Below are 23,259 nucleotides of genomic sequence, written 5' to 3' on the forward strand. Positions count from 1 at the left end.
ACTGGTGATGTCTATGCTAAACATCCAATAAAAAAAAAACACATTCAGGGTGAGCTGAGATTCAGGTTTTGAAGGAAATCATTTCCCTTATTTATATCAGAAAATGCAAACAGATCAGCATCATCTTCTTAGCCTCTAAGTGTTGTGTCAGGGGCCTCAGTGGAGGAAATTAGTTACAAGAATGCTTGTTTCCTTCAAAATAGTTTCAAAAATTTATGTTTTATCTCTGTGGAAGATTTAATACAGCTAACCTATTTTACTTTATTGTTTACCTTGATTTTTTTTTTAATTTAAGGGGGAAATATCACTTGGAAAACTTGTTGCTGGGTTCCTGGAAACTATTGAAATGCATAAATACTTATAAATGGTGGAATTATGATCAAAGGCAAATGTATAAAAGGGAAATTCCAGTTACACTATTCCTCTAAAAACTGGTGATTAAAATAGACCAATTATTAAACTCGAAACATAAGTTTATGAAAATGAAAATTTTCCACGTTCCTACTAAACACTATGTGTTTATTTGAGCTCTGTTGGGCCCTGAAGGTGAAAGTGGGTTCCAGACAAATGTCTTTCACATTATAAACTGTATTAAATTAATTGAAAAATAGATAAACATTGATAATAAGAAGAAGACAAGAGAAATAATGAACAATAAAAGGTAAATACGTTTTAAATGTTACTCAAATAGACATTCAATAAAACCACATCTTTCAGACAACATAATTATTTTCATCATAAAAATCTCTAGTGGTTGAAATTCAAAAACATTGATTTAAAAGCTTCAGTTGGACTTTAAATCAGCCTAAAAAGAAATTACCATTTTAATAAAATAAGAAAAACTTTCCTTTGAAACATTGCAACTTATTTTTTTAAATGTGTTTACTATTCTTGAAAAAGACCTAAAATGGGTCTTTCAGAAAAGAGAGCCTTTCCCATTTGAAATTGAATTCAATGGAATGGTAAAGACACAACCTCAAAGCATTCAGAAGAATAACAGAATATCCCCATGATGAGTCATACATTCTCAAATACCCAGATTTGGTGGTTGATCCTTTGACTAAATAGGAAGGCTGCTGAGCAATTCTGTAGCATTTTTAAATTTCCTCCTGGTGTTCTGGTGTCATGATTATCCAGCCTGTCCTAAGGAATTTTTAAGACCACTAAAATACACTATGTTGCCTAGATTTATATGAACTTTTCCAGACGTTTAGACATCTTCTTGAAAATCCCTTACATGAAGGGAGAAGATACTCTGATTTTAATCACCAAATTTAATGTTTTCATGACTTAAATTGAATTCATACAGTTAAGTTTATTTTACACTCTCAGTTACTACTTTACTTATTACTGCAAATCAACACAGCATAGGAATCAAGGCATTTTGTGCCTTAATCTCACGTTAAAGAGCAAATACTGCTGTTTGTGAATTTTTGGCCTATGACTGAAAATTTTCACTTTTAACTCTCACCAGCAGTATTTAAATTAAACAGTAAAAGATGAATTGGGCAGGCACATAATACAGAATAAGAGCTGGCAAGAGAAATAATCTAGCTCTTTGCTTTTACAATGGAAATGAGAATTGATTCTGCATTGAGAGAGAGAAGTAAAAGGACCAAGTGTTTTTAAAAAAGCCTTCTCCACCAAAAGAGCAAAATAGCACTCAGTGGCATTGCATTGTTAACAAAATTTCTTTATCAGAAACTATAATATTTAAGTATCTAATTTACATGTGACAAGGTATCATATCCAAAAAATTAAATTGCAACTAGAAAACTATTAACCACTAAAAACTATACCAAACACAACCCAAACATTTATAGGAAAGCAATAGCTAGAATTTGAATAGGAAAAAAATGTTTCATCATATTTGGCTCATTAAACAAAGCATCCATTATAGCCTGTAAAAGAGCATTTCTTCTAATTCAGCAAAAGTTTATCCTTTGTAGCATGAATAACATGTAAAGATAGATTTTGAGTGTGTATATATATTGTGAGACACACACTCATGCACTGATTTTAAAGATATCGTATCTACTGACGACTGGCTGAACTTTGGAAGGTGCCAAAATCCATATTTCTACATGACCTTTGACCCACTTAATAATGCCTTTTTGTAAACAGAAATTACATAAAATACTCTGATTTTATTAACTGAATATTTTCTTAAGCATAATAATAGACAATGAAGGATTTGCACTTATTTTACAGGTACAGTAAAGTGTTAGACTGCAGCTCAGCCATCAAAGATCAGAGTCTGTAGTACTGCTAAGTTGTGCATTATACGCAAAAATGATGGTGGCCATTGAAATTAAAATGAGAACAACTAGTTACAGAACAAATAGGGGATAACAGAAGAAAACATGCACTATTCCTACTTTGATGCAAAACTAACTTCTCCCAAGAAACCAACCCTCTGACCTTTCTTACACAACGAAACAGGTTCTGCACCCTTGGCAAAACAGTAGACTTGGACTTCTTTATTCAAATTCTAGTTTATCGTCTCTGAGTGTGCTGTTCCAGTGTCATCTCCGTAAGCTGCCCTTGAAATTCTGGAGCATCTACAGTATTACAGTCTCTAGGTTAGATTTCATTGATTCTCAATATCCCCTTCAGTTCTATATAAATAGAGTCCATTATTCATCTTCTTCTGGTTCCTGTGGTATCACAGATATTTCTTCCTTTAAACAATCACTGAAGAATCTGAGGATTGTGCTGTAGAGATGATACTTGCTCTTCTCAGATATGTTATGACCTTCATCTGGATAGACCTACGATGTTGAGGGGAAAGGAGATTTAAAGTTATAAAAGCAAGCATTGTCCCTCAGGATTTATTCTTTTAGCCCCAAATGGCAAAGGGACTTTAGGAAATGATATCTAATGAAAATATCACTTAATTCAACTCTGAGTTTTTCATATTAAACTCTCCCTGTTTATCATACTCCTATCATAAAGAACATTTGAGACAAAGTACAATTTTTATGTATTTAAATTAAGATTTGTTGGCAAAAATTTTTAGACACTTTCTTCATAAATCTAAGCCCCTGACCTCCCTTTTCTTAGAGAGTTTAATTTGGAAAACCTAAGATTGTAAATTCATTCGCTGTCTTTTGAAATGTATGTAAATCTTCTTTCAACCTATTGCCAGTAGTACAACCCAGGGAATGTCTTTCTCAAGGGCTAGAAACAATCTCTTTGATACATAAACATTGAAGGAGACAACACCCCTATTTCCCAGTCTCTGTGGAAGGGAAAAAGCCTTGATCCAAGTTGTAAAACTACCTCTTGTCATAAAGATACAAGAAAGTTTATGTTACCTTTTGGTAAAGACAATTACTAAAGGCAGGTGGACTATGAAGCCCTCCACCCCAGCTTCAAAACTTTTACAGGCCTTTGTTTCAACAATGTTGAATTTAGCCTCTCTCCTTTATTGGAATAGTCTTGAGTAAAGTCCTCTTTGTCTGTTTAATCTTGTGTAGTACCATTTTTACTTGGACAATATAAAAGACATTAGTGATTTCCACAATATAAACACAAATATTGTCACATCGATTCATTAGTATAAAGTTTTTAAACCCTCAGATTGTTAATGGTGTTGACGCAGGAACCCAAGAGTTGGACATTTTTTGTTTTAAGTAATAGTTAATAAGCTTAGTGGTTAATACATGTAAAAAGCTGTTGTCTCAGAACTGAAGGTGCGGCCCACCCTGAGTCCAAGAGACCACCAGAGACCATAAGCAATCAAGATGGTATCTGAGCCATTGTGTTCCAGGAAGACACCCCTCTGCCTAAGATGCAGATAAAGACAATCACCCAGGACATAGGATGAGACAGAAAATCACCGGGTCAGTGGATGAAAGGAAAGGAAATTGCCAGACTGAAGCTTTTATCTGATTAGCCTCTTTCCTGAATTCCAAATCCCTTAAGAACACTTTTCCCCTTCTTGCATTCCAATCCCTTACCCACACTTTTTCCTCCTTATAAAAAGGCTGGTTTCAAAGGAAATTTAAGACAGTCTGTTAGAGTACAAACCCGCCGTCTCCTCAGATGGCCATCTGAATAAAGTACCCATAAAGATCCAGTCCCTGTCTCTGTTTTTTGGATTTGGTAGTGACAGGCAGCAGAAACACCTGCTTTTCTGGGTTCAGTCTGACCCACTATCTGCTTATCTATACATCGTAATCTGTCACCATCCTAACCCTGGTTCCTGTGTTTTAGATATGTTGAACTACTTTCAGTTCTTCCACATGTTGAAAAATCTTTTTTTTCCCTTTTTCACACCTTCTTCAGACTTTGTTAAGGTAAGTCCTTAATAAATATTTATTAAATATGGTTAAAGACACAGATATAAAAGGTGTTTTAAGTTCTCCTTTTTTCTTATAACATTTACTCAAACCACTTTTTCGCCACTTTTTAGTGTAAGAGTGATGGAAAATGAGAAAACGACAAAGGGACTAGGAGAGAAATAGAGAATTGTTCTTTTTAAAAAAAAATAATTGTCAGTAATGTGAATAAAAATCTAAGGGGAAAAAGACATTGCAAAGAATATTATGCAATTGCAAAGCATGAGCTGATCCACATTCTCAGTATAATTAAGAAAAAAGAATGCAATCTTTGGTAGCTAAAAGCACAGTAAAAATAATAGTGTAGAGGATGGAGCAGCACTGAAGCTGTGTTTTAATCTCATAACAAAAAACCTAGGTAGAAAATCATAAACACATTCTTTTGAAAAAGTGGCTTACCTGCATAGTATAATTCACCCCTGCTTTTATCAGGTGTTTGATTAATTCTGCAGAATGCTGGAAATGAACTTTTGCTGTAAGAAATTAAATCATGATATTTGAAGGAAATATGTTTATAAGGATCAGAACATTTTATGTCATGTTTTTCAAAGACATTAAGTCTTTTACTTTACGTATATTGCACATTTAAAAGACGTATGCCTGGCTTTAACTAGGAAGCCAGTATACACAATGACGATAAAAATTTGAGCTTTACATTATTTTAAAAAGTTGAAACAGAATCTATATTATTAAGCCTCTACTTATTCTAGAGGTGTTACTTAGATTTACATCATTGGCTATTATTCATCAATTTTAATTGTTCATATTTTATACCATTATAACAATTTTAGCAGTAAATGCTTATCTGGATAATAATTCAGCAAACCAGTTTCTATTCCTTTGTGAGGATTACCAGGGCCCAATCTCAGTTAGATAGTGGCATTCTGTTTTATTTTAAATTCAAAAAGAATACTCTATGTTGAGAAAAGAAAGTACACATCTCATTATTCAAAGGCTAAATATTTAATGTGGTCATGCTGGTTTCTCCTGTTTCCTTCCAGCTTCTTTCTGCCTGAACCTAAGGTCCAAATCTCTGAAATGAGCAGTGCAGCAGGCCAGGGTTGAGTGGCAGCACTGGCCCTAACTAGCTTTGAAAACTTGATGAATCACTTGGATCTTTGGACAACACTTCGCTCACAGGCTGCCTGAGCTATTCACTCCCATACTACATACATCTTCACATTTCTGTAAATAACTTTTAAGCTAGCATTTTCAGACTGTGTTGGTAAAACTGGGGCAGGCTTATCAATAGTTTAAGAACCTTCACTGCTTTAACTCTATGATACTGATTAATAGTACTACATAGCAGACAATATAAGCTTCCTTTTTTAGCATCTTAGAAAATGCTAAGATGAACATGTTATCTCTTTAGAAGTTTATAACTTGCTATATAAGTTTAAGCTACTAGAAATGCTAATAAATAGAAGCAATGCCTGAGGTGAAATGATCTTCATAATGCTTATTTGTTTATTGTAGGAAAACATTTTGGAAAGGACTCCATCATTGCTTGGTATGGATACAGCCATAAAGAAAAATATATTAATGGATTTTCAAAATGGATTATCTTCCCACTTAGTTTCTAGTGCAAAGCCTGTTCATATTTGTCATTTGTCCCCTTCCTAAAACTAAATAGGGACATTAAGGTCAAACTGACTGAGTGAACTGATTTGCTGGTAATTTTTGAAGAAAATATTCATGATGGTTTATTATAGTGTCATTGATTAAGCCACCAGGTACATATGGGGATGTGTGTGTAGTGTATGCATGAGTGTGTATGTGTGCATGTGCAAAGACATAGGTGCATCCCCTTTAACGTGACCAGCACTGAACCTCTGGTGGCATTCCATCAGATGGATGAAGCACCAGACCCATGACTGAGTCAGATAGGAAAAAGGATTTGCCTTAAAAGCTGCAACATATTGACAGAGGAACTTGAATAGCACTAATATATTCTACAGTGAATGCTAGATATAAAATTATTTAATCTTGAATATAGTTCATTCCTACTACTGAAGCTTCAGAGCACAATAGGCAAGTGTCTCAATGTCAGGTTCAAATCCTCCTTCTATGAATCAGTAGTTGTGTGGTTTTCATCAAGTTACATAATTAATATTTATGTTCCCAATTTGTTAAATCAGAAAGATAACAATACCTATAGTATTTTTGTGGAAAATAGGTAAGATAATATTAAAAGCTTCTGGCACACATTGCAACATATAGTCTGCACTTAATAATTATTACTTATCATGATTACTACTAATATACATCGTATATCTTAATATCTTAGAACAAAATTCTAATGTCTTCCAAAATGTTTATTTTCTCTTTCATTATTTTTTACCCAACACAGGTAAGATATCATCTAGGGTGTTTTTTTTAAGGTTTCACAGTAGTTTCAGATTTTCAGAAGTGTTACACAGACAAAACCATGAGTTCTGTCTATCCCTTACTGAGGTTCCGCTGCTGTTCAGATTTTACATTATTATGGCCCATTTGTCACAAGTTGGAAGCATTTAGACATCATGTCTTTTTGACCTCTGTTAGTCTGTCAGAATTTGTCAGACTTTCTTTGTTTTTGATGATTTTGACAGTTCTGAGGAGTACTGACTTATTTGGTAGACTGCCTTTTATTTGGGTTTGTCTCATTTTTTCCTCATTGTTAGACTGGGGTTATGTCGTTTTATTTCTTGGACTGGAGAGTGAACATAGTGTGCCATTCTCATGGAATCACATCAAGGGCACATATACTCAATGTGAATTGTCATCATTGATGTGAACATTAACCACTTGGCTGAATGGTATTTGTTAATTTCTCTGCTGTAAAGTTACTCTTTCTCCACACCCCATAATCACTAGTTTCAACTCACTCCAAAGGAGGTCAGGAAGAGAGTTAAGTTTGTTTTTTTGAGGGAGAGGGACTCCCTACATAAATTATTCAGAATTCTACCTCAGGAAGATAGAGATTTGTCTCCTGTCTTGTCCCCCATTTACCTATTTACACATGTATATGTATATGTATATGTATATGTATATGTATATGTATATGTATATGTATATGTACATATACCTAGGTAAATGTCTTATATACTGAACTGAGGACTGACTTAACATTGGCCTGACATGCTTGAAAGTTGAACTCTAGATCTGCTATGATCTTTGCTATAATATATTTTTGGTTATATACTTTGTAAAATAGAGTAAAAATACTGAGGCAGGACAGAGTGAACTAACAACAGCAAGTTCAATATTCAGGAAATTGATTAAAGGATTTGACTATTTTTGCTCAATTGCTAGGTAACCTTGAATAAATTATTTTCCTCCTTGAAATTGATTTTTCTCATCTGTGAATGGGACTATAAAATAGCTGGCATTCTGTTGTAAAGTTTTATACAGAATAATAAAATATAAATTCTTTGAGCCCTGAACAATTCATGTAAGTATAAAATGATATTATTTATTACTGGTAATATCAGTCACATACATCTCCAATATTAAATGTGATAAAGAAATGAGCGTGACATGAAAGATTTTGTTTTAACTTTTTAAGTGGGTAGCCTCTTCAGAATTTCATGTCAGTGCTGCTAACTTCTTGCTATCTTGCTGTTTCTAGTTTAGTTTCCTTTTGAAGTATATTGAATGACAACATAGTAGTAGTCACTAGCTTCATGTGATTATTTAAATTTAAATTAATTAAAATTAAGTAAAATTACAAATTCATTTTCTTAATCATTCTAAACACATCTCCAGTGCTTATGAACCATATGTGGCCAGTGGCTACTGTATTCAACAGCAAAGATTAAACATTTCTATTATGCAGGACTTTTATTGTCCAGTGCTGCCACTGAGGCTCTTAACCTCTATTCTTAGTCCTGGCTTCCTTCTCCCCACTTCCCATCATGAATCAGATTTTATACAACTTTGCTTTCTTCTTCAGTAGGTTTGTAGGGACCCCCGTAACCAAGTCCTTGGATGCACCCCTTTGCTCAAGAGCAAATGCCATCAATGACTAGCAGCAAACATAATACTTACTGTCAGCAGTCCCATGAATTATTAATATATTTTCTTCTTTTAAGCCATGGATATTATGTAGCACACTTGATGCCTATAAAAAAAAACACAGAAAAATCTTTGTATTTAGATCTATGTAATTTTGCATTTTGACTCAGTTTTAGAACATAAATATTCTTCTTTCTTCATTATTTTTAAATAGTTACCTGGTATGTGCTTTCTTCTTTAGATGGCATACCAAGGTATCTTTCAGAGAAAGCTGAGGCTGTGGCCCAAGAAACAGAAATTTAAGAATAAACTAGAAACCATTGGAATAGCATATTTCATTATTTAATTTTTACATTTTACATTTAACTCTCATGCTCCAGTAAAACTGATTAAATCAGATAGGAGAAAAACAGCTGAAAACATCTCTGATAACACATGATAAATGAGCTTCTTGCCATTAGGACTCTTTTTTCCTACAAATCAATGCATTATATTATGTCATTCTATACGAAGTACTCACCATACAATTTCAGGTCTGTAATGGGTGCAATCACTGATCCACACTTAAAAAGCTTTTCATCTGATTTTAAAATCATAGATGCAACATAGCCACCATACCCCTGAAAAAATATACATGTATCAATTATTCCTGGAGATAATTTTACTTTTGGTCACCGTGTTTGCTAATATGCACATCAGAATATCTCATGTCCCAAATGTGAATGAAGACGATATACTAAGGTCACTTTGTACAGATATAATTTTTGAAAAAAGTTTACACTTTTCTATCACAAGTTATTTTAATAACTTTAGGTAAAATGCAAAATCACCAACTGTCAAAGCTCTGCTCTTTGATTTCATTCCAAATATCTGCAAAGCACCCCAAACAATTTGAAGCTAGGTAAAGTCAGTACTTATTAAACCATATATCATTTGGAGAAAACCAGATATTATATTTAGAATTATTTAATATTAATGACAGTTATATAGATTTAAGAAAGGAAAATTAAATATTTTGAATCCATCATAAATATAGATTCTGCTGTCAATTTCATACAATTAAATATTTGAAGGAAATGAGATATGGTAAATAATGTTGCTAATTAGATGAGCTGAGTTATTTTTAAAATTTAATTTAAAAATCTCCTCTTGCAATGTTTTGAGTTAATTTAATTAGATATTCCTAACAAACAAATCAAGATGTTTAGTTTTCTTTTGCAGTTCATGAGATTGCCAGAAAAAATTCCACTGGAGACTTTAACAATTACAGCAATACTAGGCTAAGAGAATGACCTAGTGATTTATCTATTCATTTGAGAAATTAAGTTTAAGCTGTGCTCTAGGCAATGTTCTTCATCTTGCTGGACATTACAATATCCTAGAAGGTATTAAAAAATATTAACACCCAAGCTTTAGCACCAGAAACTCTGAAGTGATTGGTTCATGATAAAGTCTACGTTTGAAAGATTTCCAGATGATTCTAGCATGGTTTACTGCTATAGGAATATGCTATTCTCACCAAACACATGAGATAATAAATACAGAATTTCATATGCTTATTTGGAGCATCATTTAAATATTGGTACATAAAAGTCCAAAATGCAGTCAGACATTACCAAAATGGCAGAGAACTTATGTAAAGCGTAGCAGAATATTCCACTCCAAAATATTCCACTGTGGCATATAGATTATTTTGAGCTAGAGACACATAAAAAACAGCAAATTCAGGGAGAGTCTTTCTCTGAACTCCCCTAAAGACAGATCTTCTAACAGGCACTCAATTGTCATAGGTCCCTTCCCCAGGACTCACATAATTCAGGGAGGACTGACTCTTGTCATAGGAGAGGGGAATAGAAGTCGACACCCTACCCAGAAAAAAAATTGTCACAAGTTGCATCTCCTATTTATTCTGCTAAGGGCCCATTCATCTTGTGTAACAAGAATTTATCTCTCCCAAAAGGCCTGCACCTATTCTCCTGTTTCCCTATTAAGATGGTAATTTAAGCCTGAATTCTAAGCCACCTCAGAGAGTTACTCATTTTTCCCTGGATATCTCCCCTATAGATAGGAGATATACATATGAACAAACATGTTTTCATTTTTCTGTTTTTATCTGTCTTTTACTACAGGGGATTCTCAGCCAATAACTTAGAAGAATACAGGGAAAACTAATTTTTATACCCTACATATATCAATTCTGTACTGGAATATTCAGTTAGTACCCAGAAGTTTGAGCAAATCTTCCCCAACAATTAGGAGACAAGTGAAATAAAATTATCTTTTATAGAGTAATCTTTATATAAAGCCACCAACAGATTCTTTGCTCAGTCTCATTAAGAGAGACAAAAATAGTATTTGATTAACAAAACTTAAAAGTAACAGGCTTGACTTCCAGCCAAGATGGAGGTGTAGGTAGACACACTGTGCCTCCTCGCACAACCAAAACAAGGACAACAAAAATTTAAAAAACAAAAAACAACCAGAACTGACAGAAAATCAAACTGCATGGAATTCCAACAACCAAGGAGATAAAGAAGAAATATTCATCCAGACTGGTAGGAGGGGCAAAGACAGGCAGCTGGGTGGAGAGGAGTCACAGCAAGGCCACAGCTGGTGGACCCAGCAAGGCGGTGGATTGTGCAGTGGGGTGGGCAAAGCTGCAACTGGCTGGCAAGGCAGCAGCTGATGGACCAGGTAACAGACCACACAACCCAGAGTTCCAGCATGGGGAAATAAAGCCTCAAACCACTCATTGAAAACACCTGTGGGTGTTGAGGTGGCAGTGGGAGAAACTCCCAGCCTCACAGGAGAGTTCATTGCAGAGACCCACAGGGTCCTAGAACATACACAAACCCACCTAATTGGGAAGCAGCAACAGAAGGGCCCAATTGGATTGTGGGTAGTGGAGGGAATGACTGAAAACCAGCAGAGTGGATCAAGCACCATTGCTCCCTATGGGATCCCTCCCCCACATACAGAGTCACAGTGAAGCTATAAGCATCACCCCACCCTGGTGAACACCTAAGGCTCCACCCCTTTATGTAACAGGCATGACAAGACAAAAAAAAATGGCCCAAATGAAAGAACAGATCAAAGCTCCAGAAAAAATACAACTAAGAAATGAAGAGATAGCTAATCTATCAGATTCACAGTTCAAAACACTGGTAATCAGGAAGCTCACAGAATTGGTTAATTTGGTCACAAATTAGATGAAAAACTGAAGGCTATGCTAAGAGAAACAAAGGAAAATGTACAGGGAACCAATAGTGATGGGAAGGAAAATGGAACTCAAATCAATGGTGTGGACCACAAGGAAGAAAGAAACATCCAACCAGGAAAGAATGAAGAAACAAGAATTCAGAAAAATGAGGAGAGGCTTAGGAACCTCCAAGACATCTTTAAACGTTCCAACATCTGAATTATAGGGGTACCAGAAGGAGAAGAGGAAGAGAAAAATATTGAAAACTTATTTGAACAAATAATGAAGGAGAACTTCCCTAATCTGGCAAAGGAAATAGACTTCCAGGAAGTCCAGGAAGCTCAGAGAGTCCCAAAGAAGTTGGACCCAAAAAGGAACACACTAAGGCACATCACCATTACATTACCCAAGATTAAAGATAAGAAGAAAATCTTAGAAGCAGCAAGAGAAAAGGAGACAGTTACCTAGAAAGGAGTTCCCATAAGACTGTCAGCTGATTTCTCCAAAGAGACCTTACAGGCAAGAAGGGGCTGGCAAGAAGTATTGCAAGTCATGAAAGGCAAGGGCCTACATCCAAGATTACTCTATCCAGCAAAGCTATCATTTAGAATGGAAGGGCAGATAAAGTGCTTCTCAGATAAGGTCAAGTTAAAGGAGTTCATCATCACCAAGCCCTTATTATATGAAATGTTAAAGGGACTTATCTAAGAAAAAGAAGATAAAAAATATGAACCGTAAAATGACAGTGAACTCACAGTTATTAACAACCACACCTAAAGCAAAAACAAAAGCAAACTAAGCAAATGACTAGAACAGGAACAGAAGTGCAGAAATGGAGCTCACATGGAGGGTTATCAACAGGGGAGTGGGAGGGGGAGAAAGGTACAGAGAATAAGTAGCATAAATGGTAGGAAGAAAATAGACAGGGGGAGGGTAAGAATAGTGTAGGAAATGTAGAAGTCAAAGAACTTTTATATCACCCATGGATATGAACTATAGGGGGGAAATGTGGGAGGGAGGGGGTGTACAGGATGGAGTGGAGTGAAGGGGAGGAAATGGGACAACTGTAATAGCATAATCAATAAAATATATTTTAAAAAAGTAACAGGCTTAATTGTGCTAACACATCTAAAGAAAGAAGTGGAGGGGAGGAAAATAATTTCCTTCTACCCTTCTGAGTTCTTGGCTGAGATGCCTTGTAATAGAGAAATCAATAAAAGAAAAATAAACAGGAGTTTATTAACATGTGTACCTTAAGTACATATCAGAAATAACCAGATAAACTGAGTAATTCTGTGAGGTAGCTCAAGACACCACCTTAAATATCATCTTCAACTAAACAAATATGGTCAAGGAGGTCCATTACATGAGGTTACTCAGAAAAGAACCATAAACAAGGCTTGTTATGCACACTGAAGTCAGTGCCTTCTCCATTACTAAGAGTTTCCTATGATTTAGAGTCATCCTTCCCTTTCTGATACAGAGAGAGACACACAAATGGAGACTTCCTTTATAAATGTAAATGTCTCATAAAAAAATGACTTCAACTCTGAGTAAAAGTGTCTGCTCTTTCATAAATTAATCAGCTCAAAATAATCTGCCAAAGAGGTATATTCTGTTCCCCTTCAGAAGTACAAAAGGGACACGATGAGTCATGAAAAGCAAGTAAATACATAGTATAGAGTGAGAGCATGCTGAGCCCTTAAAAGTTCTCCCCCTAGAGTGAGAATCTTTAGTGTATTGTTTCCACTTCTCTAAAATAGAGATGAGACAAAGGTGTCACACTCAAGTGGTTTCAAGTATTTTCCACAGCGTAATACTATTTCCATTGTGAGAAATACATTTTAGACTATTGCAACTTAGGTAATAACTTTTCTGGTTCTAATTCCACAAATGCCCAAGAAAACTTCAACTGATTATATATGATATATATATATATATATATATATATATATATATATATATATATACACACACACACACACACACACACACACGATATGTATGTATGATATATGATATATCATTTATATATAAATTTATGTATCATTTATATATAAATTCATATATCATTTATATGTGTATATCATATATCACATATATAAATTTATATATAAATGATACATACAAAATATTGACCAGTTTCTTGCAGTTCACTATTTTAGCATTATGAAGATCAACAGTGAAATGTACTGCAGAATGTTTAGTTCTACTGACAAAATCAATTACACCGGATGGACTTAGCTAGTTAGATGTAGGTGCAGATGTACATGGAGATGGAGATGGAGATGGAGATGAGATGCAGATGTAACAGATGTAGATAAATAGACCATTAAAAATAAATTTTAGATCAAAAAGAAAAAAAACAACTGATACTTCAATCAAATATTGTTGAATATCAAGGAAGAAGTTGATGAAAGATGGTGAATTCCTGGCCCTAGTGCTGCCATTTGCCCATCTTTCCCAGTTCTTAGAGTTGATTATAATTAATTATAATCACTTTCTTTGTTCAGGGTTTTCCAAACATGCTCTCTTTCTTGAAACTGGCATCTACATAAGACTGTTCTCTTTCCCCTCTATTTGCTGAATGATTTTTCCCATCCAGTTCATGTTTCACTTTCCATGAGGATGTTTCAACCTTCTGAACTTGTTCTAAATTTCCATAGTAGTAAATGTTTGTACTATTCATTTGGTCCTTTGTGCCCGTTTACGTGTTCAGAAAGTACAGTGCTGCAATAGATAAGCCTCAATTCCTTTGTAACTGATTACACATATCAGGGCGATTAAGAACTGACATGTTCTCCACTACGTGCTCTTTTCTGAGGATAAGGTAAAAAATAATGTAACATAAAATTTACTATTTTAACCAGTTTTATTTTTTTAATTTAACCTTTATTGTTATTTTCTTCAATTACCATTTAGCCCCCTTATACCTCCTGCCCCCAGCAATCACCACAATGTTTTCTTAACCACCTTTGAATGCATAGTTCAGTAGCATCAAGTGTGTTCACATTGCTGTGAAACTGGTGTCCAGGGACATTTTATCTTGTGAATCTAAAATTCTAAACCCATTAACCAGCTCCTCTTCTTTTCTCCAACCCAGCCACACAGGCCCTGGCAACCGTGACTTTACTCTCTGTCCCCATGAACTTGACTATTATAGTACCTCACATAAGGGGAACCACACAGTATCTGTCCCTCTGCTCCTGGCTCATTTCACTCAGTACAACGTCCTCATTGTGCAATCTCTTCAAAGGTCTTCCGTGTTGGAGCACAGGACAAGCTTTCACTATATGTACATTTTAAAGTCTCTGGAGTTCCATTTCTTTGAAATGATCACTTTCTTAGATGTATTTGTGGGGGTTTTTTCCTACTAATATCCTCACCACTAACGATGGTCTTTCATTTATTTATTTGCTTGCATTTATGTTGGGGTAACATTGTTCACAAATATTTTTACTGATACGTGGATTACTGACAGCCAGAATTAAATACAACAAACACGTGGTGCGCTGCACATATTTGAATTAATTAGGGAAGAATGGGAGTGAATTGTGCTGATTTACATTTCACTAATTTGTTAAGTGTCCATTAATGTACTTATCATCAGTGTACACTACTAAAACGTATGCCCCAGAAAAATTACCAGTTATGACATGTCACGTGTCTCTCAGTTCACTTATGAATAGTAGAAAATATTTCATATTCAAATCTATAAGCACCAAGAGTTTGCTTCATCTAAAATAGTGCAAGATCTTCTTCCATTCATCTCTCCATCCTTATAGTGTCTAGCCCAGTGATATGTATAAACTAGGTGTTTAATGAATATCTACATGAGGTTGATTTTATTCCCCTAAAATGGTGTTAAACATGAAATAAAAATTATTACAATAAGAAATAAATATTGTGCAGAAAACACAGAGAACATAACGATGCATGTGGTCATCTTTAGTTTGTTTTCCTAACAGACTTGCTCTTCCTTCTGTGCCTTAAGTGATTTCTATGACTGGCTCCCTTTGATTATTTATGTATGAGTTTAAATATCACTTAATCAGAGGGTCAACTAAATCTAGTGACAATGGCCTTTCCTGCAGTTAACTTTTATTCATTGTTTTTGTTTGTTTGTTTTTTATAAGACTCTACCATGTAAAACTATTTCTCATTTATTTGTTTGCCATCACTTTCTCCTCTGGAAGTAAGCTTCGTGAAAAGGGAGCCCTTTTTTGCCTGTTATTCTAACAGCAGGCACTAATTAGATTCTCAATAAATAGCTGTTGAATTAATAAATTACTGAATGCATACATTTTAAAGGGTATTGCAGATAATTAATTTATAGTAAGATGAGGAAAGTAATCACACACACACAAACACAATATTTCTACTATTTACCTTTCCAAAAATGCTTAATCTTTTGGAGTCAATGTATGGCAGCTTCAGTAAAAATCTGCATTGAAAAAGGAAAAAAAAAAACTACAGTTATATCTTCTTGAGTTAAATGCACATGGGAATTCCTTCTTGTTGCACACACACATATAACACAAGGCAAACCAGAAATACTTTTGTGGTTGCAGCTCTATTCATATATTAGAGTCATATATTTCAAAATCTTGCTAGTTGAGTGATGGCCCAGTAGTTTAGATACCACCTGGCAACTTATTAGCAAATGCATATTCTTGGATCTCATTTCAGACCCACTGAATGAATGTCTACATTTTAACAATATTCTCATCAATTTCTACATACTGTTTCAAAGAACCTACTAGATTTCTCAGGTCATTTTTTTATGCCAGTGTGGTAATGGTAACTGAAAGCTCAGAAACTGTTAATTAACTAGGGGAATAATAGACATCATGGATTATGTTAAATAAATAATATAGTGGTATAATAAAGATCTTTTATTTTCATAAATCCAAAGTGAATTCTAATTCCGCAGAGGAAGTATGACAATTCTTTTATTATGGTGCTAAGAGAAAAACATAATTGAAAAATATACAATACTGTCTCATCACTAAAATACAAATCTTTGAGTCAGCATCAGTCATATTATATATCATATACTTAGCTTCTCTCATTATAGGAAAAACAAAAATATGTGCAGCCACTTACTTCACAGCTGCTATTTGGTCTTTCACTTCCACTGAACCTAACCTTCGATGGATTTCCTGCAAAATTTTCAGGCCCTGGAATCCACTTCCTCTGCCATCAAATCGTGCAATGATGATGTTATCTGTGTCAACAAGTACTGAATCCCAGTCAATACGGAACTTATCTGTAACCTGCTGGCTTCCTGGTTCTTCATCCCTGCAACACCGACACATTGGACCAAAACAAGAGCGATTGAAACTTTGGAAGAAAATTTAGCTTTCACCCTTATTACTTAACAAAAATTGTGGAAAAGTGGCTATTAATAGTTCTATTAATTCTTGATGATAACTTCAAACATTAAGTTCCACTTTTCCTTTGAAAATTTTAAATGAAAATTTCTCTGAATAAAATGATAGTGCAAAACTATATTTAAAACTGTGCATGACAGATTAACTTAATTCATTTTTTTCAAATGGAATAAATGAGGAAAAATTCATGCATTTTCCATTGGCCTTTCTATAGAATGATCGTCAAGTTTACATTAAAGTTCCTGATTCGTTGTGTTTCTTCCAGACAGTGTTTTAGGGATGTCTTCCAAACAAGGGCTAATGATTCTGATACAGGGCAGAATCCATTATGGAATCTCAACAATAATGATTTAACAGGAAATGTACAACCCTAAACAATGTTAGGTTCAAGAAGAAAATCTATATTCATGTTGCCTACATTTTTGTTGCTATTGGTGTTGTGGTGGTGGTGGAATTTGCAACTAAGAATTTAAGCAAACAGTGAAGAAAACTCTTTTTCATTACTAAAAACTGACAGTAGGAAAAGAAAGCAGAGACACATAAGTTTGAAAATTTTGAAAGTTAAAAGTAAAGAAGGACTCTCAAATTATAAAGCATGAATGTTCTTTCTGTAAGGAAAAGGTGATAGAATTTTAAATTGTCTAATAGTATTTAATATTTTATTTGCGAAATATAGAATAGCTAAAAAAATAAAATAAAATAAAGAAGACACTCATAAAACCATACAGATTATCTCCATCCAAACCTTAGTATGAGCACACAGTGAGTGATCCGTGTGATAGTGTTGAAGAGCATCAAAACATCTAACTCTCTGAAAAAGATTTCCATTTTTAGTTGGACTACATACCAGGTATCTTCACCCTACTCAGTCTCCTATAAAGACATCAATCAAACTCTTTTGCCTCCGTATTTATGCAAATGTGTTGCCTAGGAGCACTAATATGCAAACAAGTTCTTAGGTTACCACATTTGTAAAGGAAAACAACTTCTGGGGAGTAAATGGAACTAAGCAGATACAGCAGTTGTTTGGAACCAGTGAGTTAAGTAAAGGAGGAAGAAGTAGGAAACAGGACAAAATCTTGGCCAACTAAAATTTATGGGGTGCTGTTATGGAGTGAATTGAGTCTCCCAAAATTTATGTGTGGAATCTCTAATGTCCTTTACTTTAGAATGTGATTATATTTGGAGACAGTGTCCTTAATTTGAAATGTGTCCCTTAGGGTGGGCCCTGATCCAATCTCATTAGGCCACAGGAAGAGACCCCGAGGGCATGCACAGAGAAAAGACTGTGAAGAGACAGCAAAGGGCAGTCATCTGCAAACTAAGAAACCAAACTTGCTGACACCTTGATCTTGGATTTCTAACCTCCAAAACTACGAAAAACTACATTTATGTTGTTTGAGATAGCCAGTTTGTTATGTTTCCTTGTTAGCCCTAGCCTTGCTGAGGTTGTGGCTGATCTGAGATATACAAACGAACTCTTTTCTTAAATGTTGTTACATATGTCAGGTGCATAGGTTCAAGGTCATGACTAGCCATGCATTTGTATATGACTAATGTTAAGCCATACCATTTAAGCTGTCAGTTTTGTTTTAACATGTTTCATAAGGTTGTGTTATATTTGATAGTAAATTGTATCTGAGATATACCTCAAATTCTAAAGTCAGTGTTACTGTAGTTGTTTTCTTCCACAAATTTCAAAGTCAGTGTTGTGTGTTTTTTTCATTTACAATTGAAAATGGCTGGAAAAATATATCGATTCGATAATTCAAGAGATGTTGAAGATGTTCAGCTAATGCTACTGAGTTGCTTATCAAAATATTTTTGCAAGTGCTGTGAAAAGTATTTATGCCTTGAGCATAGCAACATTGTCTGCCATGACTGTTACAAACGTTTTGCAAGGCCAACTATTGATGATACTGATGAATTACTGTTAAAGACATTTTTTGGCTATATTTTTTATCAATGTTCATGTTTTTGTTACTTGAGAACAAAAAATGTTATTCTTTATGTTTTTATAGTTTTGTTTAATAATTTCTAGATTGTAACTTAAAATAGATAAAAATCATATTTTATTATATAAGTATAATAAATACACATTTGCAGTATTTTTATTTATTTTTTTTCATTTCAGCACATACTAGTAAGGAATATATGTCTCAGACACATGTGACCTATGCTTTAATATTTTTGACCATGACCTCTGCAGGCTAGTAAACTCACATAAGTGTTTTCTGTTTTCCAAGTACTTAAGAGTACTTGAGATTAATACCTTACTACTATACACTACCAACATTTATTTAACCTTTTTAAAAAGAAAGTTACCTGTTCCATAGCTTATTACATGTATTATGATTCTTACATCATTAATAAGGAAAGTGTGCCATGAAAGTTATTTCATCACATCCCCCCACCCCCGGCATTCACTCCTAAATCACGGTGGTGATCCTGTGTTCAAAATCCAAATCTGCTTTGTCCTTCCACAGTGTTTGCAGTCTTAGCTCTTTTTTCAATTTAATTTTTAATTTTTAAATTTATTTTAGTTTTGGCAACCTTAGGCCCTGATCAGTTTATTTGGAATTCTCCCCACACATACGCACATCCTGTAACATAGTATTCTAATTGCCTATTTCACAGTGAAGTCTAGAATTGTGTTTTTTTTTTCTTCCCAGTCTCCTAGGTGATAGTGATATAGTGATAGTGAGAGCATGGATCACTTTGCCTGGCACAGTTTCTGGTACACAGAGAACACAGCAAATGCTTGTTGAACTAGACCCTTTCAGGGAAAGTAGGCTCAGGTGAAGTTTTAAGTGGAAAACACTTAAAAAGCATTTTTTGGTTATATTATTTTATCAATGCCCAAGTTTTTGTTACCTGAGAACAAAAATTGTTATTCTTTATGTTGTTATATTTTTTGTTTAATAATTTCTAGATTGTAACTTAACTAAGAAACCAACACTTATATAGCAACTTTAATAGCAACACTATATTTTAAAGCCTGGATATTTATTGCGAATATTAGAAAGCAAAGCATGATTCACTGAGGACAAGATACAAGGATTAACTTCACCCTTTAAGCTGAATAAAAATATGACAGTTTGAGGCCTAACATCACTGTGATCATAGGCAATATACTAAAACTCTAAGACTCAGTTTCCTTATCTTTAGCAATAATAAATTACTATTTTGTCTCTCTCAAAGAATTTTGCAAACATTAAATAGCATAATATATATGAAAATATCTTATAAAATACAATACAATAAGTAATATAAAATCAAACAGTTCCTATCAAACAATAGGAACTGTTATTACTTTTTTGTTGGAAGCCATTTTTGCTATACTGAGCATATTTCCTTACAGGTCAAACTAAAGAACTGTATAAAGGATTCTGGACAGTTGTGCAGAAATTACACTGGTAAATATTTATGGATAAAGATATTGTGCCGTGGCATATGACCTATTATGTCAGAAGGACTTCCATTTTCTGGATGGACTAAAGAAATCTAAATACAAGAAAATTAAAAAGTTAATCAGATCTTTTGTAGTGATTATCACAGTGTTGTTAATTGTTAAGGCAGACTTTTCCAAATTTAACCACTGGCAGCAGCTCTAAGGTAACATAAATGTTTCGTTAGTCTGGAAGATATGACCCATTGCTTTGTTCACAGCTATTTTGGGAATTCACAACTAAGTTAAGTTTAGACAAAATGTAAGTAGTCACAGACATGTTATGGTAGGAAAAAATCATTTAAAAATATCATTTACAATAAGGAACATTCTTAAACTTTTATGATTGATGAACAGTTGCCAATTTTTTAAAACAAAGCCTTCAATCCTTTATTCATGCTTGTAATATCCACATGAAGCATTACAATCTCACTCTTTTGCTCTTTTCTCTAAACTGCTATTTTTTAAGTTTTATTCATTTTTTAAAGATTTTATTTATTTATTTTTAAAGAGAAGGGTAGGGAAGGAGAGGGAGAGAGACATTAATGTGTGGTTGCCTCTCACATACCCCCTGCTGGGGAGCTGGCCTGCAACCAGGGCACGTGCCCTGACTGGGAATCGCACTGGGGGCCGGCACTCAGTCCACTGAGCCACACCAGCCAGGGCTCTAAACTGCCATTTTAACTTCAACCTTGTCTTCATGATGTTTCAATGTTAGAGCAAAAGATTGTCCTTACACATTACCAGCCAATGATTTTAACATATTTCTCTGTCTAATTGGATTTGCTGTCCTTTCATGTTTTTCTTATATAATACAGGCATATATATTTCAAGGTCAATTATAAGAGAACATGAATTATGATGCTAATGTTACCATTAAAAGTAGTAACCCAGACACTTGCAGGAACAGGGTGGAGATTATAAATATGGTGTAGAACAAAAGATATCAGGTTATAAACAAAGACAAGAAAATACTAGTGATTAGGTGAGGCAGAGATAGCAAGATGTTTGGTGGTAGACATGACTACAAGGCATGTACTACAGAGCAGATCACCTTCCACACAATAAATTGGTACCACAACTCGTGTGTATGTTGGCCAAATAGACTTTGTGAGCTTCAATTTGCTGGATTCCTTTTTATTTTTTCCCTGAGTTTCTCCCCAACCTTTTTTTTTCCCCTACATTATTTTGCTCTACTCTCTCTGTTTCAGAAACCCCTGGGGACCCATAGAATGGAGGGTTGAGAATGGAAACATGCAATTTGGTTGAAAGTTGTGAAAAGAACAGTTCTATCTTTTTTAAGCACTGGAAAGGTCACAGTGATATGAAATTTGACTATTTCCTAACATAGGCAGTGAAATTGAATTAAGATGGTAAACTTTTCCTAGAAGTTAAGATATTCAAGAGCACAGTCCTTGTCTATTTTTGAACCTTCAACATTGAACGTGTCTGTATGAAGAGTTCAGGATGTGAAAATTTAATAAAATGCAGAAAAAATAGATGAGTAAAATGCACAATATCTAATAGACCGTTAAAATGACAGAACAAACCACCTTTCATGATATACAAGAATATCATCTAAACTACAACTGAATACAAGGGACTTATTCAGATTAGATATTTGGTCAGATTAACAAAATGGTATTTGATTTCATGAAAAGAGGGTTGAATTTAGGTTCAGAAGACATAGGTTTTAGTCCTGACTTTGTTACCAGTATGCTCAGTTCCCTTCAGCAATTATATGCTCCTTTTATCCTCATTTTTTGTTTTCATTATTAAGTTAACAATATTTTGTAAATAGTTAAGATTCTGAACAGTTCATTTTAGAAAGCTTTTTTCCTAACCAGTAAAATTGTGGTGAAAATAAATAGAACAAAGTTCCAATGACAGCACATTCCATGACTAATCTATTGCATGGCGTTTGCTTTTTTTTTTTTAATTCTCACATGGAAGCCTTTTTTAAACTGCTATGTTATAGTGTGGGTGAACCTTGAGGACATTATACTAAGTGAAATAAACCAGTCACAGGAGGACAAACACTGTTATTCCATTTGTATGAAGTACCTACAGTGGCCAAATTATGGAGACCAAGAGCAGAATGGCGGGTGCCAGGGGCTGTGGGTGGGGAGTAGAGAGTTATTGCTTAATGGGGACATGCTTTCTGTTTGGGAAGATGAGGTTCTGGGGATGGGTGGCGGCGGTGATAGCTGCAAACAATGTGAATGTGCTTGATGACACTACACTAAATACTTAAAAGTGGTTTAGATGGTAAATTTTATGTTATGTGCATTTTACCACAACAAAACAGTTTAAAAATACAAAAAATAAAAATAAAATTGCAATTCTGAGAGCTGCATATCTGTGTCCATTGGAAAGTGGAAGAAGCATAGACTCGCTTATAATCAATATCCATTCTTTGCTCTTTATAGGCCTAGAATAGATCAACTTCAGCTTCGTAAGTGCTGGGTTAGGGCTAGAGTCATGGAGAACAAGGAGTTGCAATTTTATTTCAGATATACTAAAGCCAAAGAAGAGTGTAAGGGGAAGGGTGAAGAACATAATGGAAGGCAAGATAAGAGCCACATCACACTTCATTCTTAAGGAAAATCAATGGTCAGCACTTCTGACGTTCTTTAGAGCATATTCATTGCATCATAGAATGTGAGTTTGACATAAGAGAGTGGTAGCTTTAAACAGCATTTGTCTTACCTTAGTCTGAAATTTACTTTATAAAAATGTATAAGCATAGATCATTTAGTTCTAACATATGTACATCTAAAGCCTAATGAAGATATACACATTAGTTAAGGGACTCTTGGGCCAACTCCTTCTCTCTATTTCTCATTTTATTAACCTAAGATTTCTTTTCATGGGCGATTT

General features: G+C 34.5%; 1 protein-coding gene across 2 annotated transcripts in view; it reads right to left on the minus strand.

Annotated features, from left to right (window-relative positions):
* Positions 1-651: 651 nt before the first annotated feature.
* Positions 652-23,259, minus strand: part of DPP10 (dipeptidyl peptidase like 10) — a 722,439-nt gene continuing 699,831 nt past the window's right edge. For both annotated transcript variants that reach the window (XM_024569627.4, XM_053918597.1), the window contains exons 20-26: positions 16,645-16,839; positions 15,928-15,982; positions 8,860-8,959; positions 8,558-8,616; positions 8,373-8,445; positions 4,743-4,816; positions 652-2,771 (exon numbers count right to left, since the gene is read on the minus strand). In XM_024569627.4, the coding sequence (XP_024425395.1) occupies positions 2,637-2,771; positions 4,743-4,816; positions 8,373-8,445; positions 8,558-8,616; positions 8,860-8,959; positions 15,928-15,982; positions 16,645-16,839 (691 nt within the window). In that variant the 3' untranslated portion in view covers positions 652-2,636. The remainder of the gene's footprint in view (positions 2,772-4,742; positions 4,817-8,372; positions 8,446-8,557; positions 8,617-8,859; positions 8,960-15,927; positions 15,983-16,644; positions 16,840-23,259) is intronic.

This window comes from Desmodus rotundus, chromosome 2, assembly GCF_022682495.2.
Source record: "Desmodus rotundus isolate HL8 chromosome 2, HLdesRot8A.1, whole genome shotgun sequence".
NCBI classification, from domain to species: domain Eukaryota; kingdom Metazoa; phylum Chordata; class Mammalia; order Chiroptera; family Phyllostomidae; genus Desmodus; species Desmodus rotundus.